General features: G+C 48.5%; 1 protein-coding gene across 6 annotated transcripts in view; it reads right to left on the reverse strand.

Annotated features, from left to right (window-relative positions):
• Asap3 (ArfGAP with SH3 domain, ankyrin repeat and PH domain 3) overlaps positions 1-21,109 on the reverse strand; it is a 54,119-nt gene that overhangs the window by 13,417 nt on the left and 19,593 nt on the right. For all 6 annotated transcript variants that reach the window (XM_048350487.1, XM_048350491.1, XM_048350489.1 and 3 more), the window contains exons 2-6: positions 13,210-13,282; positions 12,987-13,132; positions 10,666-10,740; positions 8,979-9,028; positions 360-471 (exon numbers count right to left, since the gene is read on the reverse strand). In XM_048350487.1, coding sequence (XP_048206444.1) covers positions 360-471; positions 8,979-9,028; positions 10,666-10,740; positions 12,987-13,132; positions 13,210-13,282 — 456 coding nt within the window. The remainder of the gene's footprint in view (positions 1-359; positions 472-8,978; positions 9,029-10,665; positions 10,741-12,986; positions 13,133-13,209; positions 13,283-21,109) is intronic.

The raw sequence follows: 21,109 nt of genomic DNA on the forward strand, positions 1-21,109 counted from the left end.
GAACTCTGGACCTGGGTGCTGTCCCTGAGCTCTTCAGCTCAAAGCTAGCGCTCTACCACTTGAGCCACAGCGCCACTTCCGGTTTTTTGGTGGTTCATTGAAGATAAGAGTTTCATGGACTTTCCTGCCCAGGCTGGCTTTGAACCGTGATCCTCAGATCTCAGCCTCCTGGGTAGCTAGGATTATAAGTGTGAGCCACCGGCGCCTGGCTCCCAGGCTCATCTTGACAGAGATTGAGCCTTGGTAACATTCTATTGGCTATGTAGCTGAGCAAGGGTGGGCCTGTGCCTGAACCCCCAGGGGTTTGCAGAGGTAGATACCTGCACCTCCCACCCCACCCTCCCCTGGGCACCCTGTACCTCACACATGTGTAACTGGAAGACGCGTCGCTCTCGCTGTGTGTCCTGGGCCACCTCCCCCGTCACTCCCCCTGGAATCCGGGCCCGATCCCGTTCCTTCTCCAACCTGGCCCTAGGCCACAAGAAACAGAGGCCTGAAAACCCCTGGCCAGCCCCTCTCTGTCCACCATTCCTGCCATGGGCACGTGAGGGTGGGGGATGGAACTCTTCCTGTGCTGAAGCTGGCAACAAGGGAGGACAAGGCAGACTTGGGGAGGCCAGAGGGTGGGGGGGCGGAAGGGGGTCAATCCATAGCAGAAAGTGACAGGGGAGTGAAGTGGGGGCCTGACCTCATGGTAGAAAGTGGTATCTATGCTAGGTAGGAAACCTGAGGAAATCATTAATTTGGAGGAAGTGATGGCTGGCCAGGCGGACCAGACCCTGTAAGACCCTGTCAGAGGCAGGAGGGCTCAGAGACCCATGAAAACATGGGGGCAGTGGCTGGGGTGAGCGCAATGAGGTACCATACCCCACAGGGCTTGCTCAGTCCATGTTGAGATTTGTGATCATTCGCCCAAGAGCAATAGGGAAATGTCTGGAGGTGTTCATGCCAGGAGGTGGAAGGGCTATGGGACAGGCTATGGGCCAGTGCCGCTTAGCTGGCAGGGGGCTTAGGACTGTGTAGGTTAGATGACCACAACGTGCCTTCACCCTTCTGAGCCTGCAGAGCTTTCCAGTTAGACCTTAGTCAAAAGCTTTATGGGGGCTGGGAATGTGGCTTTAGTGGTAGAGTGCTTGCCTAGCATGCATGAAGCCCTGGGTTTGATTCCTCAGAAGTGGTGCTATGACTCCAGTGGTAGAGTGCTAGCCTTGAGCCAAAGAAGCTCAGGGACAGTGCCCAGGCCCTGAGTCCAAGCCCCAGGATCAGCAAAAAGAAAAAAAAAAAAAAAAAAAGCTTTATCCTGAGGTGTAGCTTAGCAACAGAGCACGGCCCTGAGTTCAATTCTAGCACTTCCACAAAGAAAAGAAAAAAGGAGAAAGCACTTGTGCTTTTAAGTGGCGTCAGGAAGTGCTTCCTATCCTTGGGGCTGCAATCACCATGGCCTTCCCCCGTGGATGGGAAAGCTTGCCTGTTTTCCCTCTTTGCGGCTGGTGAGCCAGAGTGACACTGGTTTTCTGAGAATGCCATACCAGCACACCACCTGCTGCCATATGTGAGACATTTGTTTAACAATGCTGGTCCCCAGTGGGTCCTGGCTGGCCCTGAGCAGAGCAGACAGTGGAATAAACACCGTCTCTGCTGCCTGTGAGCTGTGCTACTTCCCCCATCGGACCTTAGTCTCCTTGTCCAGAAAGCAGGGATGTTCTCTGTATCCAGACAACCGAGGCGTCCTGCCAGAAACTGAGCACATGAGAGACACAGGAGCCATTATTCCAGGGCCTAGAGCCTCGATTTTCCCCCTAGAAGTCCCAGGCCTTCTGACTCTATAGTTCTGGCCTGTGAGTTCAAGGCAAAGACATGGAATCTGTCCCTGCAGTCTTGGAGAGCAGTTTCTCCACCTTGGAACTCCTGGCATTTTTGCCAGGTAATTGTGTCCCGTGGTCTGTATATGAACAGTATCCCTGACTTCTACCCATCCACTGTCAATGTGACATGGCCCCTCTCAGCTCCATGTGACAACCAGCCCTGGCTCAGACATGGCTAGATGTCTTCTGGGGTGGGGGGGGCGGTGAGGGGAGGCAAGACCATTCCTGGATGAAACCCAGTGCTTTAGGGCAAGGCTCTAAGGCTTCAAAATAATTTCCCTAGAGACTTCTGATCCCCCAAGTGGGAGCCTGGAGGAGGGAGGTGGACCTGGGGTGGGGAATGGCCAAGGCAGATATATTCCTGGGGGACCTGACAAGGAGGGTGGGGGATGGGGCCATGGCACTGGCAGCTTAGAGGAAGGTGGGAGACAAGAGGATGGACCAACTGGGAGAGCAGGGCTGTCTCCTCCGGCTGTTTCCAACTTTTAATAGTAAAAAGGGAAACATGGTTTGTGTGGAGAGCAGGCTGTCTCCTCCGGCTGTTTCCAACTTTTAATAGTAAAAAGGGAAACATGGTTTGTGGTGTTATTTTCTTTATAAGTGTGGTACTTTAACAATAGCAGCCTGAACAGCATTGGTGGGATGCTAGGATATCACCTAGCTGAGGAACAGACAGAACTAAACTTGAAAATGGACGCTGGGTATACCCAGCCTAAGAGATGCCCCTAAACCTCTCTGTTGCTCAAATTTGGCCAAAGGCATCTTGTTAGTACTGACTTCCACCAGGCTGTTACTTCTCCTCACATCAGGGATCAGATCAGAAATAAAGATCATCCACTAAACTCAAACCACAGGGGATGAACCAGTGGCAATCTGCAGAGGAAACAGTTCCGGCAAGAGGGGCAGTTGTCAGACTCAGACAGAGTCACTTGTGTGAACCCTTCCAAAAGTAACCAAAGCATCAAGGTTGTAAAACAAGGTCCAGAAGCATGCTACCTGACACTGAAGTCCTTCCAGGTGCTTCTGGTAAAAGGCAAGCTCCTTATTTCTTGCCAAGGCCTTTAAGACAAAAATGACTGAATCGACTGGCTCAAAACACATCTTTTTTGTAGCCCATACTAATGGGATTATTTCAAAGAGGATCCCCTATACAACTGATTTAACGGCAGCAAGTCTTCTGACTTTCCTCCCTCCTCTATTCTGCTTTATGATGGAGTTTCTCATGTTAGGCTTAAACAACAGGTTCATCTGGCCTAGGTACTTCAGCTACTTGTTCCCTTCTCTGATAGCTTAGCTCTGGCCAGGAACCCTAAAAGGCCCAACTGGCCAACACTCTAATTCCCTCAAGACTGATGTTCATGTATTAGGGGATAGTGTGTGTGTGTGTGTGTGTGTGTGTGTGTGTGTGTGTGTGTGTGTGTGTGTGTGTGTGTGTATTGGTACTAGGCTTGAACCCTGGACCTGTGCATTGTGTATAAGCACCAATACTACAGCTTGACCTCGGGGCCTTGAGCCTGCCTTTAGCTTTTTTGCTCAAGGCTGGTGCTCTGCCACTTGAGTCTCAGCTCCACTTCCAGCTTTTTGCTGATTAATTGGAGATAAGAGTTTCCTGGCTGACTTTCCTGTCCAAACTGGCTCCAAACCATGATCCTCAGATCTCAGCCTGAGTAGCTGGCACTGAAGGTGTGAGCAACCAGTGCCTTGTGGGAGGCATTGTAATAGCTTCATAAACTGCTTTTGTTAAAAAGCACCGACTCCTTAGTTGGGGGCCTATGAACTAGCTAAGGGCCAGAGAGAAAGGCTTGGCATCCTGCCTTCATGTTTTATCTGTGTCCTTTGCTCTGAGCTCTCTGCTTTTTTCTCTCTTGCGGTCCCTTTATAGGCACTGTGGAGCTCGGGAAGGACAAGATAGATAAAGGGAGGGATGGGGAAAGTTCCCCAAGGAAAGGAACAGCAGAACTGTCTCCCTGGTGCTACCCATCAGGCCAAAATGACTCACACATCTTCACAAACATAATTACTTCTCCCAAGCCCCTCCCAGACTGAGATCACGATCCACGGGAACACACTAGTGAGAGGACTGCTAAACTATGCATACCTTTCACCCCCTGCCCAATTCCTTGTTTATTTAGACCTAAAGCTCATACCAGAAGATGATTGAAAAGGGGTTAAAACGCTTATTACTTTGCCTCTTACTTTGCACCTGTCTATGCCACATAATAAATCTTTTTCTGCTCCACACCCCCCAGAAAAAGAGTGAGCTACGGAATGCTGATCAGTCTTGATATGTCTATGCATGAAAACACTAGGCAGCTATTAAAAAGGCTGACGATCTGCAGAGCATGGCGGAGCATACCTATAATCCCAGTTCCTTGGGAGGTAGAGCTAGGAAGATCATGATCTGAAACTGGCTGGGGTAAAAGATGGAAACGCTATCTGAAAAACAAACTAAAAGCAAAAAGACTCGGGGGTATGGCTCAAGTAGTAGAGAAAGTTGCTTAGCAAGCATAATGCCTTGAGTTTAATCTGGAAGATTGAAGATCTGCATATCCCAGAACAGAAAGACGTCTGCTCCAGAAAAGGAGAATAGAAAGCAAGCCCCAGTGCAGGGCAGTGCTAGGAATGTGGGCTCTGGATGCAAATGTCAGCTCCTACACTTGCTCAACATTTCTAATTTTCCTAAGCTTTAGGTTCATTTTACAAATAGGAATGATGGTATCTTAATGGTGTTATTACGGTCCTTGACCATAATGCATGGAGACACTAAGTTTCTGGAATATTCTAGACTTCCAATAAATGGCAAGATTATGACAATGCTAACAGGGTGGTGATGACATTACAGTAATAGCTGTTAGTGGTGTGTGTGCATGTGTGTGTGTATAAGAAAAAGAGAGAGAGAGAGAGAGAATAGGTGGAGTGCTTGCTAGGCATCTCTGAGCTCTACTCCCAGTTTCCATGGTGATCCCTTTTAGGTAACTTATTTTTTTAGCATAGGCAGCCTTCCCTCCCCTCCCCACTACTTTCTTTCCTTCTTTCCTTCTTTCCTTCCTTCCTTCCTTCTTTCCTCCTTTTTCCTCTTTCTTTTCCTTTCCTTTCTCCCTCTCTGCCATTTTTATGCTAAGAGAGATGAAAAGATGGAGCCACTTTGCTCAGAGTGAAGATAAGCTATGAAGGACTTTGTATGGTTTTGCCAATTACCTTGGCTCTGTCTGTGGTGGCAGCTACACTCATCCACAGAGACATGCCCTACAACAGTCTGACAGGGTCATCCTGAGAGGGGATCTCCATTTAGAAGCTGGATAGTGCTTCCTTCCCCTAGAGAATGACATCTCCCATTCCTTCCCTGTCCTCAGAGGTCACTGTTTAAAACAAACAAACAACAACAACAACAACAACACCCCCCCCCCCCCGGGCTGGGAATATGGCCTAGTGGCAAGAGTGCTTGCCTTGTATACATGAAGCCCTGGGTTCGATTCCCCAGCATCACATATATAGAAAATGGCCAGAAGTAGCGCTATGACTCAGGTGGTAGCGTGCTAGCCTTGAGCAAAAAGAAGCCAGAGACAGTGCTCAGGGCCTGAGTGCAAGCTCCAGGACTGGCCAAAAAAACCCAAACACAAAACATTTCAAATGTTAGGAATGTATCTATTTCCTTTGCATGGAGTTGCAGCAGAAGCAGATAGCTGAAATTAGGGATGGAGAGGACTTAAATGCTTGGAGTTAAGAAGACTGAGATAACTACAGAAAAGTCTGCCATTAAGACAAGGGGCAGGAACAGGGACTCTGGGCATAGTGGAAAGAGAAATACTCAAAAAAGCACACTCCTGCAACCTGGGCACTCTGAACCAAGCAGAGGCACCACTTCCTTCCGCAGCGCCTTTTCTGACCACCTTTCCCTCCACCCCCTGCTTTTGCTGCCACCTCTGTGTGGACACAATGGTTTCAGCACTGTCACATCGCCATTTAATTATTGTCCATGCATCTTCTTGCCCTTCTGTCCAATAGGAGGCTCCAGGTGTTACTTTTCCTCCCTACTTACAAACAGAGCTGATAACCCCACCATGCAGGACTCAATGCCCAGCTTGGTATGAGGGGCCCGAGGCAGTGGCATTAAGTTGCTTGTCCAAGTCACGCAGCTGTTAAGTGGAAAGGTCAAGATTTGAACCCACATGTGTCTTTGCTGAAGCTTGGGGACAGGCTCTGGCCTGTGCTTCTCTCTCTACACTGACCTTGCTGTGTATTCCTGGCCCTTCTTTACAGATGAGGAAACACAGTTGGCTATGAATCACTCTAGAGAGACAGGGCCCTTACACAGGGTCAGGATGCCTTTCTTAGCAGCATGGGGGTGGGGCTCCCCCCTCTCAATGGCCCGTGGGGAGGCTCTGATGATATTCACAGATGCTGCCGGCTCCCTCCCAAGGGCTCCTTGGGTAAGAATGTGGTATAATTACGTAGCACCCTTCAGCCCACTAACATCCAGCAACACCTGGAGCCCCTTTCAAATGGAACACATACAGTCACCTATGCCAATGTGGTCACTCCAACTGTAGCCAGGGGACCAGGTAGCCCTGGGCCCTAGTCAAGGCCATGTCCACAGCTCACCGAATCACTGTAGTTAACTAAGTAGGACATTTTATTTCAATGAAATCTTACAGGAAAACCCAATATAGACAGCTAGTAAAAACAGCTGGGCCTGACAGAACATGGTTGTAATACCACCTACTTGTTTGAAGGAGAGCTAGGGGGATCACAGTCCAGGGCTGGCAAGCCAGGAATAAAGCAAGCCAATAAAGCAGACCTACTTGGGGAAGGTCCACAAGGTAAAGATTAGTATTTCTATTTGTACACAGGGCTCTTAAAAGGCCAAGGGCTTGGTCAAGGTAACTCAGAAAGAAAAGGGTCACAAAGTCCCATAGCAAATCATGAAGATAAGGACTGGCCGAATCTCTACCACCTCCTAGGCCTCCTGAGCATGCAGATGGCCGGCCGGCCATGCCCCGGCACAAGCAGGATGATGCCCTATAGGAATGTCACTCAGCACCCATGCCCTCTGTCACAGGACCCACTGCTGGAGCTGGAGACCCCGGGAAGGAGGCCTCAGCCTCCCAAATGCTAAGATTACAGGCATGCACTACCATGCCTGGCTTCACGATGCATCTTTAAAAAATGAAAACAGCAGCTTACAAAACAGTATGCTTATTTTGATCTCAGTTTTATGAGTTTAGTGTATGTAGATAAGTCAATGGAAATATGTATCTTAGGTTTAGAAACTCAGGATTGTGCTTCCCCTCTTTTTTTTTTTTTTTCTGTAGTATCTTCTCACTTTGCCTTGTTTCCTAAATTTCTCGTTAAAATTTTTTTCAAGAAAAGACATATTAGATGCATTCCACATGATCCTAATCTTTTCCTAAGAATGATTAAGCATATTTTTTTTGGAGGGAGGGAGGTACTGCGTCTTGCTATGTTTCCCAGCTAGCCTCACACTTCTGGGGTTAAGTACTCCTTTCTCAGCCTCTGAGTAGCTGGTACTATAGATGTATACCACAATGCCCAGTAGATTTTTGCTTAAGTGCTAGCACTCTATCTCTTGAGTCACAGCACCACTTCTGGCTTTTTTCTATTTATGTGGTGCTGAGGAATCAAACCCAGGGCTTCATGTATACGAGGCAAGTACTCTACCACTAGGCCATATTCCCAGCCCCCAATTTTTTTTTCTTCTCCATGTTTTCTAAATTACATGTAACAAACATATACTGCTTTGGCCAACTACAAAAGAAAACAAAATTTTATAAAGAATAATAATTGGAGTAGTTGGGCGCCAGTGGCTCATGCCTGTAATTCTAGCTATTCAGGAGGCTGAGGTCTGAGGATCACAGTTCGAAGCCAGCCCAGGCAGAGAAGTCTGTGAGACTCTTATCTCCAATAAACTACTTGGAAAAAGCCAGGAGAGGGGCTGGGAATATGGCCTAGTGGCAAGAGTGCTTGCCTCGTATACATGAAGCCCTAGGTTTGATTCCTCAGTACCACATACACAGAAAAAGCCAGAAGTGGCGTTGTGGCTCAAGTTGGCAGAGTGCTAGCCCTGAGCAAAATGAAGCCAGGGACAGTGCTCAGGCCCTGAGTTCAAGCCCCAGGACTGGCAAAAAAATTAAAAAAAAATTGGCAGGATGGAGGGCAGTACTGGGGTTTGAACTCAGGACCTCACACTCGTTAGGCAGGTACTCTACCACATGAGCAACATCCCAGCCCTTTCAAAGAAGGATAAAACAAAACAAACCACTGAAATAGGGGCCTGAAATGGCCCTGAACAGAGGCCAAGGCGTCTCTGCTTGGAGCTCTTTGGGTCAGGGAAACTGGAAGGATGTGGGAGAGATATTAATCAGTAGCCAAGGTGGAACAAAGGCCTCTCTGGACCAACAGGCTTGGAAAAGTTCAAACCTTAACGTCCTCACGCATTGCATGCAATGTGCTCAGAATACCGAGCATGGGGGAGTGCCGCAATGCTTCCTTCAAGAAAAGAAAAAGTAAGATTGAAGCCAAGCCACTCGTTTCTCATGGTGCCCTGGCAGACTGGTGCCCAGACTGAGAAACCCAGCTTGATCAACCAGAAGACAGCAGTGTGGGATGAACAGAGAACAAGGCTCCCCAGGCCTGGATTCATTCTGGGGGTTGCTCCTGAAGGAGGATACACCTTCCTTTCCTCTCTTATGTCCAACTTAAAGTTTAGAGACACCATTGACAGGAGGAAGGAGACCAGGAGCCTGCGGCCTGCTCTCTGGCCACTCAGCCAAGTAACTGAATCTTTCTGAATGTCCAATGCTTCCTGTCACTAGCTCACCCTGTCACTAGCTCACCGTCACGGGGCTGTGTGACTGTGAGATTCATGGGCACCCCACGCTGGTGAGCCACTGAGGGCCAAGTCTCTTCAGGGTGGTTGGTTATCATGACTCTGCTCGCAGGACCTGGCCGGGCATGGGTTTAAATCACCTTGGTAAGTGCACCAGAGAGCCAGACGACGCATGCCTGTGGGAACACTGCCGGCTCTGCTGTCTGGCCCCCAGCTGCCCTGCAGGCACCGTTCTCCTGGCCAAACCACCCAGCCCAGGCACTCACACTTTGGCCTCGTAGTCCTTCCACGCCTTCTCCAGTTGCTTTTTGGAGTCCTGTAGTTTAAGAAAAGAATGACTTGAGCCAGGCAGTGGTGGTTGGAGCTTATAATCCTAGCTGCTCAGGAGCTTGAGAGCTGAGAATCCTGATTCAAAGCCAGCCCAGGCAGGAAAGGCTATGAGACCCTCATCTCCTATTAACCACCAAAATGATGGAAGGAGAGCTGTGGCTCAAGTGGAGAGCGCCAGCCTTGACTGAAAAAGTTAATGGACAACTCCCTGGCCCTGACTTCAAGCCCTATTACTGGTACATACCCACCAGAAAAGAGCAATTTGCCAACAGGGAAGCTAGAGCTCTGCACAAACAGGACATTGCTACCTGCATTCTTCTTTGCCACTCAGAGCTGCTCTTCAACCAGCCCTGGTCCCCGCCCCTGACTGCCAACTCATTCTCCAAACAGGGCAAGAGACCCCACTCCACCCCCAACTTCTCCTCAGAGGTGTCAAGCATCAGCCAGGTGTGGTAGGTAGAGCCTGGAGGTCTCTGGCCTCTGCCCTGGGTCGTATTGGCCAGGAGCTGGAAATGGGCCATGAGGATAAAGATACTAAAGGTCTGGCTAACTTTACCCCCATCATTTTCTCCTAACTTTATCCCCACCATTTTCTCCTGCTTTGTATGACATCAACTTTTTTTCTTTTTGTCAGTCATGGGTCTTGAACTCAGGGCCTAGGTACGGTCCTTGAGTTGTTTTGCTCAAGGCTAGCACTCTACCACTTTGAGCCATAGTTCCACTTGCAGTTTTCTGCCCTCACTGGCTTCGAACTGTGATCCTCAGATCTCAGCCTCCTGAGTGGCTACGATTACAGGCATGAGCCCAGATATGACATCAACTCTTTTTTTTTTTTTTGGCCAGTCCTGGGCCTTGGACTCAGAGCCTGAGCACTGTCCCTGGCTTCTTTTTGCTCAAGGTTAGCACTCTGCCACTTGAGCCACAGCGCCACTTCTGGCCGTTTTCTGTATATGTGGTGCTGAGGAATTGAACCCAGGGCCTCCTGTACACGAGGCAAGCACTCTTGTCCCATGACATCAACTCTTATCAGGAAGGATAAGTCCACAAAGGGGTTGAGAAATCTCCCCAAGGCCACACAAGCAAGTCAGTAAGACCAGGGCGATCCACAGCCTGGCTGGCAGACTGCTTGCACCCTCTGAACAGCTAGGTTTCCACGAAGCAAAAGCTGCCCATCAGGTTTGTGTGGTTCCCAGGCTGGTGCTCAGCCAGGGTGGGGAGGGCAGGTCCTCCCCTGGGCTTTCTGGGGCAGACTGCCAGGGAGGTTCCTCTGCCACTCCCTCCAGCCCTATTCTGCCTCAGCTGGGGCTGCCAGGCACAGGAAGAGCAGCCTTAGCCTGGGATCCAGGAGCCTGCTCTGGTCCTGCCATGTTCTAGCTGTATAAACGATGGGCACCTCACCTCCTCCCATGTACTTACAAGCTGGGGGAGGTACATAAGAACCCCCTCTCTCGGGTGGGGGTCAGATCAGCTGGAAGAACTCCACATTGGCCCTGTCCACAGACAGCAGGCAGAGGGGCACCAGGCCCCTCCCTGTCTGCCCCAGAGCCCAGCCTCCCCTGTAGCCTCCAGCTGCTCCTCTCCTATGACCTCCGCTAGGGGAAGGTGTCCTGCACAGGAACTCACCTGCCGCCCGTCCCTCAGCTGGGCCTTCACCAGACTGTCCAGGGGGAAAGAGACGATGTTGTGCAGGTTCTGAATCTGAAAGAAGCAGAGACTCCCCCCCTAAGCCTCACCCTCGGTCAACACTTGTCCAGCCGGAAGGGGGGGGAGGGGCAGGTCTGGGAGCGCAATGTACCATGGGGCACAGGAAGCAGAGAAAGAGCTGGAAAGGGGAGAGAGGCAAGGCAACTCATGCCCTTCCCTGACTGCTCCAGCCTCCTCACCTCACTGCAGACAGCGTCACCTTTGCCCCCTGCTCATCCTCTCAACTTTACACCTGCTATCCCGCTCAGCTAGCTCTGTGTCTCGTCTTTTTTGTTTGTGGTACTACAGATAAAATCTAGGGCTCACATAGGGCAAGTGCTCTACCACGGAGCCACATTCCCAGCCCTTGCTTCCTGTTTTGAGACACAGTCTTGATATGTAGCCCAATCTGGCTTGAAATTTGCAATGGTCCTCCCTCAGCCTCCTGAGTGCTGGGATTATGGGACTGTGCCACTATGCCCCAGCTTGTATCTCCCCTTCGAATAGTGAGAGAATACCCTTCCTGTGGAGAACCCTTTCCTGTGGTCAGATGGAGTCAACACAGGATCCGGTCTGACTCAAGCATCTGCTTTTAGGTTAGAGTGATTGGTTCAGAAATAGACATGCAATCTGAGCCACCAATCAGGATCTTCCCCTGGGAGTTTTCTTTCCAGATCAAAGGAGATGCTGATAAGATGTGCACCTGGGCTGCTAAGAGAAGCAGAGAAACTACGAGGAAGGGATGGAGCCCAAGGCCTGCTGCGCTCCTTGCTTTTCCCATTGCAGGACCAATATATGCCTTAAAAAAATTCTACTTTGAGCTAAGTTTCTGTCCCCTGCCAACCCAAAGAGGCCTCTGTAATACTTCTTTTTTTGCTGGTTGTGGGGCTTGAACTCAGGGCCTACATACTGTCCCTGAGCTCTTATTCTCAGGCTAGCCTCTACCACCTTGAGCCACAGTGCCACTTCCTGTTTTCTGGTGGTTAATTGGAGATAAGGTTATCATGGACTGTCCTGCTTGGACTGGCTTTGGACTGTGCTCCTCAGATTTCAGCCTCCTGAGTAGCTAGGGTTACAGGCAGGAGCTACCAGTGCCCAGCCAGCCTTTTGTAAGTACAGCTCAGCGAGCTCCCCTCCTCCAGGAAGCCTGTGCCACCCACCGACCCCAGCCTGTGCTGACCTCCCACCCCTGTGGTCCTCCAGCCTATGCCTTGCTTCTGGTACTACTTCATGTGGTTCCTGCCTCAGTTCTTGTCTCCCCCTGGGGACCATGACTCTTCTTCCTGTGTCACTGGCCTCCACAGACTCTTGCCCCAGAGGGCAAGACCCTCGGGGTTTCCATAGCCAAGAGAGGGGCTGTCAGCTGAAGGCAAAGGAAGACAAAGCTCAGTGGAACACAACACCACTAAAGGCCTCTACACGGAGGACAGCGTATGAGATTCGGCTGTGCACAGCGCTTTAAGGACACCAGTTGCAAGCTCTGGAACTTGCTCCTTCTGTATGTCCATGTTACAGCCAGCTGTGAGGCCAGGGCTCAGGCAGACAGGCTCCTGTGTCTTTGTGAGTAGCAGAGTCAGGAATCCAAGGCAGGGGCCAGGCCCAAGGTCAGGTGCCTGCCACTGAGCACATGGCTCTCAGCAATGACTGGGCCCTTCAGAGCCAGGGGGGGCACCAGGAGCGACTGCAGCAAGTGGCCAGCCCAGGCCATGGGGTCTGGAAGGCGGGAGGCTTGCCTGGGAGGTGGCCCAGCCAGCCTGTGATCCAGACTGCAACCAGACCACCTGGCTGGAGGTCCTGGGGTAGGGCACCTGTCACCTGAGGCCAGCAGTCACCATCCCCACAGAGAACTGTGCCTGCCTATGCAAAGAGCTGTTCTCAAGGCAGGGATGGAGCAGTAGAGGCCCAGGAGGGAATGGGGGCCACTGAACCAATGCAGAGGCCAGGCAGATATGACTGAAAAAGCAGAGGACAAAGAGGGATGAGGAGAGGTGACAGCAGTGGCAGTGCTGGCAACAGTGATACCAGGGCAGGAACCCTAGAGCCTGTCTCTCCCTCCCTCCTGAGCTCCTTCCAGGGAGCCCGCTCCTGCACCCCTGTACACGAGAGGGAGAGGAGAAGGCAAAAGGTGGATTAGAGCTGGACAGAGGCCACAGGTCAGGGGTCAAAGGGAAACCAGGAGAAGGGTCAAGACTGACTGTGTTGCCCCTAGGTTGTTTATCCTGAGCCTGGGGGAGGAACGGGCAGGGAAGAGGGGGCCTCACCAAGTTCTTGAAGAGCGCAGCCACCTCACGGGTGAACACGGCCAAGTTCAGGAAGCCTGTGGAGAGCTCGTGGCTGCTCTGGGAAAGGTGGCTGTTGCCCAAGGACTCCACAGCCTCTTGGTACTGCTCCTCATTCTCCACATGGCCTGTTAGGTAGGGAAAGGAGCTTAGCACATGCTCAAGGCCCAGATGGGCCTCCAGGACACCAAGCAGGCTTACCCACCGAGGCCAGAGCTGTGGATCACCCGCACGGCCTTCTTGATCCTCTGCAGGATGGCCTGGTCTCCTTCCAGGATCTGGAAGCCAAGGTGGACAGTCAGCAGCTGGGAGGGGCCACGACCCCATGGCCTCCCTTCAAGCACACAGTCTTGACGTCCTCTTAGCTCCTCCCAGCACTTCCCCATGTCTACCACCAAACACAGAAGGCCACCTTCTTCCTCCACACCGCATGATTTTTCCTCCCCTATCCAATGCTGGCCATGGAGACATTAATTAAAAGGCATACTGGGCCAGGTGCTGGTGATTCATACCTATAATCTTAGCTACTCAGGAGGCTAAGAACTGAGGATCATAGTTCAAAGCCATCTGAGCTGGAAAGTCCATGAGACTCTTATCTCCAATTAAACACCAGAAAAAACATAAGTGGGGCTGTGGCTCAAAGTGGCAGGCCATAAGTTCAAACCCCACAAATGACAAAAAAAAAAAAATAATAATGGTATGCAGGCCAGGCACTGGTGGCTAGCTACTTGGGAGGCTGAGAACTGAGGATCTTGGTTAGAAGCCAGCCCAGGCAGGAAAGTCCATGAGACTCTTATCTCCAAAAAATTAAAAAATTAAAAAAAATTTAAAGCCAGAAGTAGAGCTGTAGATCTAGCTAGCCGTGAGCAAAAATGCTCAGAGATACCACCCAGATCCAGAACTGGCACCAAAAAAGTTCTGCTGCCCAGTGGGACACACCAGGTCTGAGTTTAAATTTGGCTCCACCTAGAAGGATCTGTGAACTCATCTGAGTCCTAAACATCTTGTCTGCAAAATATACAGAGTGTTTAGCAAAGGCAAGGGAAGTGAACATCTCTGTATCCCCCAAAGTTCAACCAGGGATATTTGTTCAGAAGATGGAAGGGAAAGCCAGGCACTCGCCCCCAACTGGATGTAGCCCAGATGGAAAGCTTGCCCTCGTTTGATGGGCATGGTGCTGGCCTTCTCAGGAAGGCATGGAAAAGGAAGAATGTCAGTGCTGGAAGAGGCCCACAGAGCCACAGATAACCTGTTCATTAAATCCCTTCACCCCTACCTTGCCACCTGAAAAGCTGGACAGTGATTCAGTTAAACAACTATGGCTTTGCTCCAAAACAACAGTGCAGGTGAAACATGAACAGTTTCCAAAGAGATGGAGAAAAATTCCTGGAGGGTTAATTCATGTGCCTCACCTACAGATGTTTACCTAAGCGAATGATGGTTTGCAAAGTGAAGGAAGCCTGTGTTTACCTGGGAACTCTGTATTTTTCTGCTCAGTTTTACTGCCAGCCTATAACAACTCTAAAAGATAAAGCCTTAGCCAGGCACTGGTGGCTCACATCTGTAATCCTAGCTACTCAGGAGGCTGAAATTCAGAGCACTGAAGTTTGGAAACCATCCAGAGCAGTTGAATCCCCAAAAATAACCAGCAAAAAAAGCTGGGCTGGAGGTGTGGCTCAAGTAGTAGAGTACCAGCCAAACAAGCAAGATGAACAAGTGCAAAATCTGGAGTTCAAATCCTAGTACTAGACACACACACACACACACACACACACACACACACACACACACAAAGATAGAAGTCTTCTTAAGAAAAACAAGAAATTAAGAGGTACTCAGTCACCTGTCTCTCTAGTTAGAATGCAGCTTAGGCAGCCATATGGACTGTGAGGTAGAAACCACTTGCTGTAATAGGTGGTAGAAGCTGGGAGTTGGTGGCTCACACTTGTAATCCTAACTATATAGGAGGCTGAGATCTGAAGATTGTAATTCGAAGACAGAAAAGGCAGAAAAGTCCCCATGAGACTCTTATCTCCAATTAATCACTCAAAAGCTGGAAGTGGCTCAAGTGGTAGAGCACTAGCCTTGAGCACAAAGAGGCTCTAGGACAGTGCCCAGGCCCTGAGTTCAAGCCCCACAACAAACAAGACAAACAAACAAACAATACCAAGTGATAGAACAACAAAATTAATGTATTGTTCCCTATGACTGGGGACCTGCCCTTACCAGCGTTTGACTGCTTATCTCTGGACTTCTTTTCTATGAAAAAAAAGTAGACATTTATCTTATCTGGACCTCTGTTATACCTGCCAGCTATTCTATTAATTATGGCCAAACCTCACTCTAACTAGTATAGGCAGTCAAGTCACCCTAATTACCCACAAACTGTTAATTTGGTCAGGCATGCCAAGAAACCAAACTCACAGCTATTCACTTATTCTGCATTTATTCAAGCAGTCCTGGATGCCTGCCATGTGTTTGCACCCAGGGTCTGGGGTAAAAAGACACCCCAGCTGCCAGGGCATCTCTGCCTGAGAGAAGAAAGAGCCATAAGTAATCAGACACTCCAGGTGCAATGTGAGGAGGGCTGGTGGAAGGTGCGGGGCCCCTGGGGGCAAGGGGAAGCAGAGCAGGGTGTGCCTGGGAGCGACAGGCTTTCTCTAAGCTTGGCTAAGGGCTGTGGACAGGGGACAGAGCAAGGGGCAGTGGCCAAGGCATGGTAGGAGGACGCCAGTATCACTTGGGGTGGTCAGAGGAGGGAGAGGGCTACAGTTCACTCATCGCTCCTTCGTGCCAACACCTGTTTTCCTGTTGCCTATTCAACCAGGCGTGGTGGACACTGGGAACACAGACGTGAGGTCCTTTCCTTCCAGAGGTTCTCCAACATAACGAATGCAAGTGCCTGCCAGGCCCTGGCGCCTCACACCTATAATCCAAGCTACTCAGGAGGCTGAGATCTGGGGATCAAGGTGCAAAGCCAGGCTGGGCAGAAAAATCTGTGAGACTCTGATCTCCGATCGACCAGCAAAAAGCCCGAAGTGGAGCTGTGGCTCAAGTAGAGTGCCAGCCTTGAATGGAAAGAGCCAAGTGAAAGCTTATGGGCCTGAGTTCAAGCCCTAGTACTGGAACAACAGATAGATAGATAGATAGATAGATAGATAGATAGATAGATAGATAGATAGATAGATAGATAGATAGGGTTGGACTAAAACAGAATAAAATGGAGTAGAGGAGAGTACCTAGGCTCTGCTTTACTCCCAGAATCCCATGTGGCTTCTCTGAAGCTGCAAACACAGCAGAGCGAGGCATCTGGGCACCAGGACTAAGATCTGTCTGGCTTCTTACCTTACACCAGAGCAGCCTGCATTCCCAGGCCTGAGACTGAATGGGAGAGGGAAAATGCAATTGACCTCTGGGTCCTGGAGGTTCTTTTAATCCCTACCAGCAGCTCTCTAAGTGGGTTCCCTGAAGCAACCTCTGAGTCCATGGAGAACCTGTCAGATATACCTCTTCTAGCTCAATCAGAAAATCTGGGGGTGGGCAAGGCCCCTGTGGTTTCGGAAGTCTCCGGGTGACTCTAATCCACACTGAAGATCCGGCCGGTGTGATTCTACTCTTCAGAGGCCCTTAGAATTAAATGTATGTGGCTAGTGCCACATGCTCTGGCTGTAGTTCCAGCTTCTCAGGTATCTGCTGCATGTCTCCATGCCTCAGTTTCATGAAATGGGGTGATAACAGCTCCTACCCCAGAAAATTGTTTAGCAGATTAAATGAGTTCATCGAGGTGAAATATTTAGTATATTGTATTATTAGGCAGCTTAAAATGGGATCTATTTCAAAACTGAATTTGGACTAGAATTGCTCAACTTCTCTTGAACTCATTAGACACATTCCCCCACACTAGATGTGGGTGTCACAGGTAGGTCCTGAGTACCTACCTGCTCTACACTCCTCATCACACTTTGAGATGACACCATGGGAATTATTTCCTTTCACTGTGTTCAGATAGACTCATGTATTTTTACCCAGGCTGACATGGACTGAGGACCTTCTATTTATGCGTCCTGATGACAGGTGCACCACACCACTTCCAGCTTATTGGTTAAGTTGGAGTCTCACAAACTTTTTGCCTGAGCTGGCCTCAATCTCTACCTCCCAAGTAGCTATGCAGGGTATTACAGACAGGGGCTACCATGCCCAACATCGTGCTCATTTTATAGATGAAGCTGCCAGGAAAGAGATGTTCAGATCATCCAGGAATATGGTCCTAACTCACACTTGGGAGTAGTCAAATGGGGGCCATTGTTCTTCCACATCTAGCTGCCTGCCCCTTGGAGGCGTGGCTTCTTTGATTGTAGGCCCAGGTATGACTCTGAACCTCAATCCCTCCACCACCACCTGCCCCATATCCTCTCATGGGGAGGGAAGGGGAGCAATGGAGGGACCATCAAAATCCCAATGACATTCTTTACTGAGATATAGGAAACAACCCCAAAAATCATATGGAACAACAAAAGACCTAGAATAGCCAAAGCAATTCCAGGCCAAAAAAAAAAAAAAGCAATGTGGGCAGTATCACAATATCAGATTTCAAACTCTACTACAGAGCCATAAAAACCAAAACAGCTTGGTAGTAGCACAAAAAATAGACTGGGAGACCAATGGAACAGATTGGAAGACCCAGAAACAAAACCACATACAGTAATCTGATATTCGACAAATGAGCCAAAGACATATGATGGAAAAAACACAGCCTCTTCAACAATTGGAGCTGGGTAAGTGGGCAGCCATATGCAGAAAACTAAAAGTGGATCCCTGCTTGTCACCTTGCACTAATATCCGGCAACAAAGTGGAACAAAGATGTCAACATCAGACCCAAAACTCTACAACTACTGCAAGAGCGGGTAGGAGAGACATTAGAATTTATAGTATAGGGATAGGCAGGAACTTCTTGAATAGAGTCCCAGGGGCACAGCAGATAGGAGAGACTCAACAAGTGGGACTACATTAAAATAAAACATTTCTGCACAGCTAAGGACACAGTTACTAAACTAGAAAGACAGCCAACCAGTTGGGAAAAGATCTTTACCAGAAATACATCAGACAAAGGACTAATATCCAATATGTACAAGGAGCTCAAGAAACTAACTCTGCCCCCAACTTAATACATCAATTGCTAAATAAATGGGCAAGGGAGCTAAGAAGAGACCTCTCAGAAAAAGAGGTAAGAATGGCAAAGAAACACAGGAGGAAATGTTCATCATCCCTGGCCATAAAGGAAATGCAAATCAGAACAACTTTGAGATTCCATCTCAGCCCATTTATATTGCCCAACATTTTGAATTCGAACAACAACAAATGCTGGAAGGGATGTGGGGAAAAGGAACCCCACTGCACTGCTGGTGGGAATGTCAACTAGTACAACTACTCTGGCATGAGCCAGGATATGATAAAGACACCAGCACATCCATGTTCACTGCTGCCAAGATATGGAAACAGCCCAGATGCCCCACAACAGATGAGTAGATCCAAAACATGTGATATCTATATACAGTGGAGTTTTAAAAAAATGTTTTATTGGGTTTAAGTTACTCCATATATTTCACAATATACATTTTAACTTTCACAATGATAGGGCTGGGAATATGGCCGAGTGGTAAGAGTGCTTGCCTCGTATACATGAAGCCCTGGGTTCGATTCCTCAGCACCACATATATAGAAAAAAGCCTGAAGTGGTGCTGTGGCTCAAGAGGTAGAGTGCTAGCCTTGAGCAAAAAGAAGCCAGGGACAGTACTCAGGCCCTGAGTCCATGCCCCAGGACTGGCAACAAAAACAAAACAAATAAACTTTCACAATGATGAAAATTATCATTCTACTCTACATAGCTTACTAAATCTATGAACTTTAACAATAAAATCATTTCCTCCATTTTGGACAATATGTACATTACTTTTCTTTTGTTTAGTAACATCTATTCCCTCCTTTACTCGTTCCTTCCTTCCCATTCCCACCCTTGAGTTGCTTAGTTCACTTTCATCAGTGTTCAATGTAGCTGATGGTACCCTCTGCTATATTATTATTATTATTATTATTATTTTGACACACTTTCCACTCATCTCTGTCCTCTTTTCTTTTTACTGTTTTTTGGTATCTTGAGACCTCTTTAGTTTGTTCTATCTCTTTGCATTTTAATTCTAACACCCGCATATCAGGGAGGCCATATGCCATTTGCCTCTCTGTTCTTGGATTGTCTCACTCAGCATGATTTGTTCTAGTTCCATACATTTTCCAGTGAGTGCCATTATTTTATCCCTTCTAATGGCAGTGTAGAATTCCATTGTGTACATGTACCACATTGTTTTGATCCATTTATCTGTAGTGAGGCACCAGGGTTGTTTCCATATCTTGGCTACTGTGAATAGTGCAGCAATGAGCACGGAGGTGCAGGTGTCCTTGTCATATCCTGGTTCCTGTTGCTCAGGATAGATACCCAGGAGTGGTATGGCTGGATTGTAGGGTATATCTATATCTAGGCTTTTTTTTTTTTTTTTGTCAGTCCCGGGCCTTGGACTCAGTGCCTGAGCACTGTCCCTGGCTTCTTTTTGCTCAAGGCTAGCACTCTACCACTTGAGCTACAGCGTCACTTCTGGCCTTTTCTATATATGTGGTGCTGAGGAATTGAACCCTGGACTTCATGTATAGGAGGCAAGCATTCTACCACTAGGCCATATTCCTAGCCCCTATATTTAGTTTTTTTTTTTTTTATGGTAGCACTCTACCACTTGAACCACAGCGCCATTTCCAGCTTTTTCTATATATATGGTTCTGAGGAATCGAACCCAGGGCTTCATGTATATAAGGCGAGCACTTTACCACTAGGCCATATTCCCAGCCCCTATATTTAGTTTTTGAGGAACCTCTAGACTGCTTTCCAGAGTGGTTGTATATACAATGGAATTTTACACAGCCATTAGAAAGAATGAAATTATTTCATTTGCAGGGAAATAGATGGAGCTACAACAAATCATGTTAAGTGAGGTAAGCCAAGATCAGAAAGACAAACGGTGCATGTGCTCTCTGATACACAGAAGATAGATCTAAAACTCACTGGGATATGATAAATTACACAGGATTCTAGATACTCACATACAGTGAGATAAAAAAAAAGAATCACAAAGGAGAGAATCACCAAGGTACAATGCCTAAGTGCCTCTGCATTACATAAAATAATGTGTAATACTGAAATGAACTCCAAAGAGATGGAAACAAAAGATTTTTTAAATTTGTTTTTTCTTTTTCTGAGGATTCTGTAATTCTTTACTTTATATACGGTGTATTCTCATGCATCTGTGGGAGGGTAGTGGGAGGGCCCAGAATCCAAGGAAAAAGAGTGAAAAGTATAGTAGTTTATTTCACTGGACATTGATAAAAGTGAACTATACAACTCGTGGGTGGGGATGGGAGGAAGGGATGGGAAAGAATGAGGGAACACATGATACGATGCGAAAGGAAATGTACTTGTTACCTGACACATGTAAATGTAACCCCTCTGTATATCACCTCTATAATAACAATAAAGTAAATTCTAAAAAAAAAAAATAAAAGAGAAAGAAGAGATGGGGACCCAGACAAAGAAAACAAGGTTGGAGCAGTAGTGAGTTTGGAGCAAACATCCAAGGGCAGATGTTGAAGGGAGAGGATGTTCCCAAGAGAAGAGGTGACCCCTGGAGGGAGGGCACTCCCAGCCACCTGAGGTATTCAAGGACTCATGCAGCAGATCCCTGGATTAGAATGGATGGCCTTCTAGATTTCATTCCTTCTTTTGGCAGTGCTGGAGATGGATCAGAGCCTTGCATATGCTAGGCAAGCAGTCTACCACTGAGTTACACTCCTGCCCACAACTTAACACTAGGGGTCAGGGGCTTCCTGCTCTTCAGTGTTTGCCCGGGCACTGGGCAAACATAGCAATGTTCAGCGAAACATAACAATGTTCAGGACATGTCTGAACATGGAAAGTCTCATGGAGTCCTAAAGACCAGCTGGCCTCAGAGCCTGAATTCCAGCAGCTGGTACTGCCCTCAGTGTCCCCAACACACACACACAC

This window comes from Perognathus longimembris, chromosome 7 (assembly GCF_023159225.1).
Source record: "Perognathus longimembris pacificus isolate PPM17 chromosome 7, ASM2315922v1, whole genome shotgun sequence".
Classification (NCBI taxonomy): Eukaryota; Metazoa; Chordata; class Mammalia; order Rodentia; family Heteromyidae; genus Perognathus; species Perognathus longimembris.